Source organism: Grus americana, chromosome 3 (assembly GCF_028858705.1).
Source record: "Grus americana isolate bGruAme1 chromosome 3, bGruAme1.mat, whole genome shotgun sequence".
Lineage (NCBI taxonomy): Eukaryota > Metazoa > Chordata > Aves > Gruiformes > Gruidae > Grus > Grus americana.
The window spans coordinates 88079340-88089992 of NC_072854.1; the positions used below are offsets into that span (position 1 = coordinate 88079340).

Below are 10653 nucleotides of genomic sequence, written 5' to 3' on the forward strand. Positions count from 1 at the left end.
ACTAGAAAAAAGTCTTTGCAAATAGTCCCTAACTGCAGTAAATATCCATCTCCTAAGCTGACAGGCATGGGTGAGGCATAGTGCAGCTGCCTGCGTATCTTCCTGCCGCAGTGGTGAGAAGCGGGAGTCCCTGCCGCTCAAGCCGCAGGTGGGACGCCCAGCTCGAGAAAGCCGGCAGGATGAGCGCAACGGGGTTTTTAAGGTAACCTGGGCAGAAGGACAGAAGGACCTACGGATAAAATTTCTGGATGCAACAATCAATACGCTTTAGCATTAACACTGTAAGATCAGACCTTTTATTGATTAAAGGAAGATTAGGCAGCAAAATATGAACTTCACTGAAGCACATAATATTAAGATCTGCATTTCAATCCTATGAAATAAGGTACAATTATAGGTATGTAACTAAAGAATGCTGACATGATCTGTGGATATTTCACATCCTGTTTTGTTTTGGAAACTGACAGAAGTTATGCCAAATTAAAAATAATTGCAAGCACAGACCAAGACTCCACCAGGCAAACTTATGGATACAACTACAGGCAGAACTTATTCAAACATCTTGCCTAAAAGGAAATTTTTTTTTTTTTTAACAACCAACACTATTACCTCAAAAACCACCAGAGTAACTAAAAAGGAATTCTTCCACGTTAAACGCATGCCAATGAATAATAACACAAAGACGTCTGGTAGTCACACGCTTAGATTCTTCACCTCAATTTACAGCTGTCACACTCCAGGCTTTGTGATTTAAGCCAAACCAGCACATTCTTTCCACAGCCAAGCTCACCTCGTCACACGAGGCTGAAGTGTTTATATGCCAAGTGTCAACACCACATAATGGGAACTTGTTCCTGTCCCAACAGCCACCATTACAAGTGCAAACCCTACCTTCTCCGATTCGTAAGGAAGACATGGTGCTTGCTCCAAATCCTCACCCTCAGTTAATGCTGCTTCTTCTGGAAGAGCATAAGCCTTGACCAAAATTCTGAGCAGCGCCAGAGCTCAGTCTCCCTCAGCTGCATGTGTACAGCACTTGCAGCAATGCAAGGAACGCTGGAGCACAATAACAGTAATGCTGCGGTCCCCAGCTTCTACATTTCTACTTAACAGCTTTTACTTGTCTAAGCATGTCTCCCACCCTAAAGGAACCAACATTTTTTTCTGAGCCTTACTCCTTTTATCTTTTCATTACCTTTACCCGTAGGTGAAATGTTCTACACCTCAAAAATAAAGAAGCATTAAAGTGTATGTACTAAGAAGTAAGTAAGTTTTTATTCTTGTAGGATGTTAGAAAAATTAAGGTAAGTAACAGTGAAACCTTGGGAGCTGGCACACAATTAGTTTAGTAACTGGAACTAAGGGAACTCGTGTCTCCACAACTTTGAAGGTGAATCCAAAACATTTAATTCAATTGTCAGGTAAACTCTAATCTGGAATGTGACAGAGGACAAACTAGTTTATCTTCTTAGTTAACGTTGAAGAACTTACAATGATTGTTTTAAAGAACACAGGTCCCACTTAAAAAAAAAATAAATCTTTGTTTCTCAGTGCAACAAAAGCCAAATCCTTGAATAAAGAACAAGTTTTATCTGTGCACAGACTAGGATGTGTCAGGAATAGAAGGCAATTTCCAACAACTCATGTTGATGAGCACATTGTCTACTGCTAGCATATACTTTCTTCCAATACTGAATACTGATGAAACAGTGAAATTGGCCTATAAGCAAAGCAAAAATTTACTTATGCAAGCTACAGGACTGGGGGGGGGGGGGGGGGGGGAAATTAAGACACAAATAAAGATTACACTGATGCTACATAAACTCCTATTACACACATTGTAAGAGGAACATAAAACAGCAGGTAATGCTTGAATGGGGAAATATAAAACTGAAGCCACAACAGAAACGTTGAAATCTGCTTTGGTGGCAGTTCTCAATTGCCTGTCCCAGTTTTCCAGTATTCCACTAGCTCTGTTATTTCTCTTACTGAAAGTTATTAGGAAATAAATACTCAAATTATAACTCCACTCATTAAGAATATCAAACAACATGCACCTACCGAGCTTTATAAAGTACCTTCCCAGTTAGGCCATTCATAGATCCAAACAAATGACCTTCTGTATTATAGTTCTGAGGAAGTGATTTTCACTCTAATATGTGCTAAATGTAATCTGAATTTGTGAAAGTATTCACTAGGTGATACTTGCAGGCCTATTTTAATAATATGAGGACCGCACCAAGTGCAAAACTTTTTTTTCAATTCCAATTGTACAGTAAAAGTTGAATCTACATTCTTTACTTGGAGTATCTTGATTCTGACTGTATTTAAGTGATTCAGCTAGAAATAATAGTCTGAAAATTGTATTTTAAATTATTCCAGTATACTTTTGCAGTATACAATGTTAAATAATACCGCCTGCATATTAATATTGTGATCCATGATTAATTCATAAAAGAGCCAGCAATGACACATCCACTTTCCCCACAAAATGTTTAAAAAAGATAGAAGACCAAAGGGAAAGAAACATTACATTTAGTATTTAACATTGCAAAGCAAGTACTTACAAATTTGCAAGACACTATGATTAGTTGTTCACAGATTGCAAGGTAAGAACTTCAGTTAATAGTTGCATTTGCAATGCTCCAGCTAATGTCACAACATTAAGATTTCATGATCAGTACATTAATTACCCTGCTACTACAGAAAGCTCTTTTCATTACGACAGCGATCAGGTCAGAACTTCCATTTCAGTGACCCTCACATGCTTTTTACATTTTTTCCTGCATCCATTAGTCCGTAACCATCTACAAGCAACATGACAATTCATTACTTTTACAGTACGTTTATGAATGAGCCCTGATGAGTTATTCCAATTTTGGGGAACATCCCAAGGTTCTTGCCACACCAGAGTTAAGCACCTTCAAAAAACTCTTTTATGATATAGTGACCATCTTCCTCAACCCCACGTCTGCATTCATAATCTAACAACACACGAGACTGCACACATTATTTCCTTCTAGCCACTTGAGCTACTGCAGGGACTTGGATCCAACACCCTACAGAGAAGTGTTTCTGTTCTAAGTTAAGGTAGGATGCAGCCACTCCGAAGGTCAGTGAAAGACATCCGAGCAGCAGTGCTTGCCCTCAGAAACCATGGGCGGCAGGCCTGCTGAACAGATTACACACACTCAGCAACATCATGGCAGAGCAGAAACAGCTGTAACCAATGCACACACTTTCTCTGATGCTGATGAGAAGTTCCAGCTCGTGCCAACAAGCACACAAGTGCTGGGATTACATCATTATTCATGAAAATGGACGCTTTTATGTCACTCTACAGGACCCAAAAGCCCCAGAAGGTGCAAGTGAGAAAAGCTGTACTATCTCAGAATTACATGGCTATTACACATTGAAGCTGGCTACCTCAAAGAGCTGTTAACAGAGAGTTAGTGGGTATTCGCATCAGAAAAATCAGTATTTGGTACAAAGGCAGTAAAAAAAAAAAAGCATTAATGCAGGTCTTATTGGAGATTACAAAGGAGTAGAAGAGACTGTAAACATACTAAAATAATGGCCAACTTTGAGAGAAACATCCTTTCTAAACAGATCATTCATGGCACACAACTGCCTTTTCATTTATTTTCTGGTCTGAAGTTCTTCAAAGTATTATCCTTTCCAGCTGATCTAGACACTATCATGCAGACCTCAGCCCAAAGGACAAGTGCTGAACATCCCTGGCTGCATGACAGCTAGTTATTCAGAAGTTCTAGCGTTTCTTGTCCAAACAAGTCAGAAGCACAATCCTTACAAATACTAGCAACAAGATGTCAGTGCCTACCTCCTTTGGGGTTCTTTTATTTACAAGCCAGGGCAGCAGAAAACAAACTTAGAACACAAGGGTACCATGAGGTTTAAACTGTCTTCAAGCATTTATGTGGAGACAGACAATTTACTTGGCTCATCACAAAAAATAGCTTGGAAGACAATAAGCGTAATGGCCTTTCAAGTCAACTCAGCAATTACTCTGCCAACTCACATTTGCATCAATAAGTGTATGAAAATTAAGGTTCTCCTAGTTCAAGCGACTTGGCATAGGCTATCAGAAAGCACACCTCTGACTACTATGGCTTGGTCAAAGAAAACAGAGAAATAAGCCATACCTAATACAATGATGAACTAGTTTTGCAGGGCATGTTTCAGATCATGTAGTATCGTTATTCACACACATTCCCAATACAATTTTACCTCACATGATTTGGAATAGCTTAGTAAAAACCTTTTGTGTTTTGTCTGTATCAGCAGGCCACTGACTGGGGAAAAGTTGAGACAAGACGACTTAGCAAACACTTTTATAAAGAGTGGTACAGTATTCAATTAGCACTTCCAGGAGCCAGACAAGACAGGCCAGCTGCCAGTGAATAAACCATGTTAAGCACCCTAATATGTGACATCTCATTTGTAATGGCAGCCTATACAGGAAAAAAGATGCATGTACGCTCATGTTTATTTTCATTTCAGGAACGTATGGATTAATTCCCCACAGAACTGCCCAGCACTTACAGAACCTGCTCACATGGAGGAGTAGATCAGGGAGAACATCCACACCCTGTCCTGCAAATAGTCCATGCTCAGAATAGCGTGTCATTCCCATTATATTTCAGCTGCTCCTTTTGTATCTAGGAATGTATCTGTCCTGCATTCAAAATCATGGAAAATTATGCCATTTTTGTTTCAAGTTGTCCTTAATCTTCCTCTTCCCCCTGCTGGTCAAAATCAATTTCTCAAGACGTCTGGACACTAGGTGGCTGAATTAACCCAGCAGGAATGGGACTGTCTTCCAAAAATAAATCAGAGTGTAATATTTTTCACTACATAACAGTGATACTTTTTTTTTAAAAAAAAAACCAATCTACATGACAGCAGTGCAACAGGGTGATACTTTTATTTACATGGTATGCCTTTATCTCATTTTTGCAAATGTTTTTAGTGGCCACAATACACTAGGTTGCTAGTCCACAGAAGCAATGGCATGATAAGTAGCATTTTTTCCTTTTTTTAAAGCAGACATTCAGATCAAGGTCTGCAAGTGAAAAAAAGTAGATTATTTAGTCCAGTGGCCTACTATCAACAATGGTCATAGTTCTAATTTCAGTTTGGAAGCTCACCTGTAAAGCTTCCCATATTCAGTGATGCTGCTAAGTAGGAGGAGGAACAACTGACCAAACAGACCTCATTGTAAATTTGCTGCTGGACAAACGTTCCACAGGTCCACATCTAATGTCCATTAAGCTGCCGCACAGACTGATGTGGAACAAACATGAACTTCCCCACACCAAGAATTCTAGAGGAGAAGATATGATCATAGTTTTGGTCAATTTTTTCATACTGAACTCAACTGCAGAAACTTATTAAGGAACTTGCTTTTTACATTTTTCTTTACAACTGCACATTATGGATGAAGAACACATGGGAAGTTAAATGCTAACACTTCCCCTCCCCATCCCCCTTCCCAGCTTCATGGAGTAGGAAGCAGTGAGCTTTCTGCCTGGGACCTCACTTTCTCTCTAAGAACAACAAAGGTGTTTACTTATAGTTAGATATGACATTCTAACATGTGAACATGCCTGAACGTGCGTGATTAAGCAGCCAGTCTCACCTGCTCTATAAAGTTAATTAGCATCATACAATTAGGTGATGTATTCACACTAGAACGTAGTACATGTGTATATTTTCCAAGGCAGAACCTAACCAGGGCATAGCCCACAGCTGGAGAAAATAGAGGAATGAGGATCTACTTTCAGCTGAAGTAATTGATGCTCCACAGAAATGAGCAGTCTCTAAAGACAAGAAGTGCCATTTCTTCTAAACCCTCTTAAATACAGTACATGAAGAGTACTAGCTCCCTCTTACTTGGTTGTGGCTTCATCACTGATATTGCTTCCACTCCTGGAGTGCAGAGGAACCAGCCAATCCAGCTCAAGGATATCCTCTGGCCACAAAAGCTGGTTTGCATCTGAATCTATCCTTTGCTCTCTTCTCTCTCAGCCAGCTTCGGCCCTTCTTTCCTAGGGCTGACTTTTTACAGCCAGGTCTTGCAGATACAGTTTTTTTAAGCATGGCAACGGGTGCTCTACTTTTGCAGTGAATCCCCCATAATCCAGGATCCCATGCATCATCCTGGATGTTTTGTTGATGTTTTACCCTCAGGTACCAGGCACCTTGGGATAAACTGCCATTTAACTGATGTCATCCTCACACAGCCTCTTAAAAATGCTTTCAGATGCAATGATTTCAAACATATCCTTCAATAATCATGCTTCTCATTGACCATTCGGACAGGTAGAGGATATTAACTCAGTCATCTTAACTATGGAGCAGGATGAGGGTTTCCAGGGCATCCACTTGCCCTGTGTAATCATACTCAGCTCTGTAGAAAGACAGCCGGTTTCAGGAAACGGGAATCTTAAATGCTAACCAGTTTATATATAAACCCAGCAAATCACTTCTGGGCCGAGACTGTAACCACAAAGAGAATAGGTAGGAGGACTTGACAATACAATCCCCAGAGAATTGCGGGAATGCACAGAAGAACTATCGCAATTCAAACTCTAATCCCTGCCTCAGCTCCATCCTCGAAACTATGCAGGTTGAAATCACATGGTAAAATCCAGACTTTCTTCAAATAGTACAGTTGAGGAAATGAGCCTACGTTACAAGTTTGAAACAGCAATTCACATGTGAGTTTGGTCTAAAATACAGGGAGATTTTAAGTTAAGGCTACAATGAACACATTCACTCTTGGTCCCCATGTGTTTTGAGTTTTGATGGACGGCACAGAAAAATTAGTTTTCAAGCTGCAAATAATGGGTAGTCCCTGTCTTGCTGAAGAGGCAGAATTCCTGCTCTCACATACCCTACGTAAACAGCACAAGATAGTTCTAAAGGAAGAAACATAAATAATGCCCTTTCCTTGTTTAAGGAAAACCCTACATATGAAAAACAAAACCCACTTCCCAAAACTCCAGCCTATGCAATGTCAGGCGCTTACCCCACCACACACACTGTAACAGTTACAATTTAACTTGTCAGAGGTACACTCACCATAACTAGTTACAACATGATTCAGTTTGGGTTTTTTTCAGGCAGTGTAAGTATCTGGGCAACCATCCCACACCTCAATAAGCAACACCCACAGGGCTGCCCAAAAGCAACGGGAGCAACGTGCTCCTGGATGTCCTATTACAGACAAGTAGTACTGGCCTAACTAGTTGTACAGACTTACCAGGGTGTAATCTAACAAAATTATGCACTGAATTTGTATAGAAAAGAAAAGAGCCAAAAGAAAGCATCCACACCTCTTAAATTAATTATGAAAAAAAAAATTCTTATTTGCAAGTATCCAACAGTAACTTGGTATGAAGCCCAATATCAAGCAAACTACAAAATTTATGTGTAAGGTCATCTAGCCATTCCACATCGCAAATGAATGTTCTGCCTTATTCATAAATGAAAATATAAATAGCACAAGCAAGTTGGGAAGCGTTACCACACAGCTTCAAGGCTTTGATGTCTTTGCACGTGTTTAAATCTATACCTTTGACATCATTTTGTTTGCTTTCTGTAAGGAAAGTACTACCTACCTTTTTAGACAATGGGAGAAACTGTAATTGCAAAGTATCAACGCTGGATGAAGATTTGAGACAGGGTTGTAATGGACACAACAGTTCTGTTTGGAATATTAAACTAGGAAGGAAACCAATCATCCTCTATTGTTGTCTCCAAACTGCCTACCCACCATTTGAAGCCCAGCTACTTATCTCACAATCTGCCTCTTCCTGTGTTACCCTCACTCCCGTATTTCTTTCCTTCCCTTTCAATTTTTGCCTCATACCTTGTTCATTAATTTGTGGAGGAGAAGGAAAATTGCACCTATTATAGCCAATAGAAGTGTATGACTTTTCATATCTAATTCTTCTTAAGTGTCAGTTGAGGATCCTGAATGCCTCTTATTTTTTTAATTGTATCACTCCCCTCCCTCTGAACTATTCTCTACCAGAGCCTCTTGTTCATCTAAGCTTGTTCGCCTGCAGTTTTGTAATGATCTTTACTCCCGAGGCCAGTAAAAGACCATCTCTTACAAAGCTCCTTATTAACAGCTCTGAATACACAAACGTGCATCCTATCCACAACAGCAGTTCTACCCTAAAAGCCAACAAAATGTCTTTCGAAACCTATGTGCTATCAAACCGTTATTACAGGTTTCTGTCTTTTTTGGGGGGGGCGAAGGGAGCAGTAGTCTTCCCTCCAACACACCATATCTTTCTCCTATTCTTTTCCTGCAAATACTACACTTTAAAAATGGACAGAGCCCATTCTGTACTACTGCTTTATAACTTTTCACTACTAATAAGGAAAGCGCTCTGGAAGAAGAGACAGAAGCTCATCTCGGACTACAAAGAGTGAAATAAACCTCGATTCCCCCCACCTCATCACCTGCCTCCTAACCCTGCAAAAACACCCCAGGCATCCTGTATTGTGTTTTCTTTCCCCTGAGAGAAAACAACCAACCACCAACACAAGAACACTCCAAAATACCGAAATCCGCTCGTGTTCTTACACCGATTCAGTGCAACATTCGGTACGAGGCACAACACCCAGGCTGGCTCTACCACCGCCGCCTTGAGACATGAAGTTGCAGCAACGCGCGTCTCTACAGCGGGGACGGGCACACACCAACACCCGCGGGGACCGGGCTAGCCCTGGCCACGCTCAAACACCGGCTTTCCGGCGAGGGCAGGCGCGGGGCCGGGCGAGAGGCGCCGCAGCCCCGGTGCATGCTCCCGGGCAGGGCAGGGCCGGAGGGGCCAGCGGCGGCAGGCAGGTGAGGCGAGCTCAGCTCCCCGAGAGACACACTACGGCCACCGAAGGCACAGCGGCACCCCCTCCCCGGCTCTGCCCGCCCCACCGGCCTCCCGGGCAGCCGCCCGGGCCCCCACCCGCTCAGCGGGCCCGGGAGGGCCACGGTCCCCGGCACCCCCCTCGCCCGCCATGTGCCGGCTGCGCCGGCGGGGGCGGGGCCCGCGGCCCCTCCCCGCGCCCGGTACCGGCCCCGGCCCCGGCCGCGGCCCCGGCGGCGGAAAGTGCTGATTCAGCCCCCGCCCCCCGCGGCGCTGCGGGCCGCGGCGCCGGTACCTGAGGCTGTGTACCAGCTGCCGGCGTGGCTGGCCTCCCGGCAGAGCACCCGGTTGGACATCTTGGTGCCGGAGCCGCCTATGGTGTTCGGGGGAGGCGGTGGGGGACGGGCCCGGCCGCGGCGCTGCTCCCCCTCCTCCCCCGGCACGGCCCGGGCCCCGCGGGCGGAGGCGGCGCTGCCGGCGGCGCCTCCGGGCGGGCGGGCGGGCGGGCGGCGAGCGGGAGGGGGGCGCGCGGAGGCGGCGGGCGGGGCGGCGCGGGCCGGGAGCGCGGTACCGGGCTCGGCCGCAGGCGGTCGCCCCGCGGGGGGGGGGGGCGCGGTGGGGGGGCACGGGGACAAAGCCCGAGGCCGCCGCCAACTCCGCGCTGGCAGGTGGGGGGACGCGAAGAGAAGGAGGCCGCGGCAGCAACTGGGTTTGGCCCGGCTCGGCTCCCGTGGACTAGAGGCCGCACAGGCGCCGCTCCCCCATTGGGCACGAAAGCAAAAGCCTCGCCACCATTGGCCGCTCTCCCTCGCTGTTCCCGCCCACCGCTTTGACAAGCCCGGAATGGAACGGTGCCGCCTCGTGGGGGAGGGGAGAAGAAGGCGGGGTTCGGAAGGAGAGTCCCCCTCGGATTGGCCGGCCGCGTTGCCGTGGCGATCGCTTCTGGCCTCGCTGATTGGCGGGTCTGTGTCTCCGTGGTGGAAGGGAAGATTACGAGCGCAGGTCAGATGAGGGGAGGCTGGTTGGGGGGGCGAGCGGGGACCGAGGGGGAGCTCCGCCCCACGCCCCCCTCCCTCCCCCGCCCCGGCTCGCCCCGGGGCTGTGGCGGTTACCCTCGCGTGACGCCGCCGTTGGGGGCGCGCGGCCGGCGGGCCCTCTCCGCGCCCCCGGGCCCTCCGCCTCGGCGGGTCGGGGTGCGGCCAAGGGGCGCGGAATGCGCGTCCGGCTGCTGGAGACCCCTCCGGGGCGGCGTGGCGGGCCACTGTCTCACAGGCCGGGGCAGGAGGTGAGGGTGAGCGGTGCCCTGGGGAGAGAAGCGGCGCTTTCTGATGCCTGGGGTTGCCCCCTTGCTGTGAGGAGATCGCAGTGCAGCCTCCAGTGCCTCCTCCGCTTCACCCGTCGCTGGTACGGGCCGTGGGAACAGTTCGGATTTTGAGGGCACCGGGGACAGAGCATCGTTTCCCAAAGGCTGCGGTTTCGGGCTGAGAGAACGGGCAGTTTTGCTGGGCTGAAGCTCCGGGTTTCCGAGCTAGCAGAGTTCCTTTCTTGCGCCTGCCTGCCCGTACCGTCACGTCCTTGGTACCGTGGCGTGCAGCGATGGCTCTGGGAGTACATTTGTGTTGAAGTCTCCAGTTTTTCACAGCTTAATCCTTCCCCACCTCTTTAATTTTTTTTTTTATTAGCTTAGTGAATGGACTGCTGCCATGGAGACATTAAGCATAGCTCAAAATAGCTAATAAGGCAGAACTGGAAA

General features: G+C 46.2%; 1 protein-coding gene across 2 annotated transcripts in view; it reads right to left on the minus strand.

The window, feature by feature from the left end:
* The window catches only part of MEMO1 (mediator of cell motility 1), a 28839-nt gene extending 19219 nt beyond the window's left edge, over nucleotides 1-9620 (minus strand). The window contains exon 1 of one of the 2 annotated variants that reach the window (XM_054822806.1): nucleotides 9196-9620. In XM_054822806.1, coding sequence (XP_054678781.1) covers nucleotides 9196-9256 — 61 coding nt within the window. In that variant the 5' untranslated portion in view covers nucleotides 9257-9620. The remainder of the gene's footprint in view (nucleotides 1-9195) is intronic. The other variant, XM_054822800.1, reaches the window with a different exon arrangement.
* Nucleotides 9621-10653: the final 1033 nt, after the last annotated feature.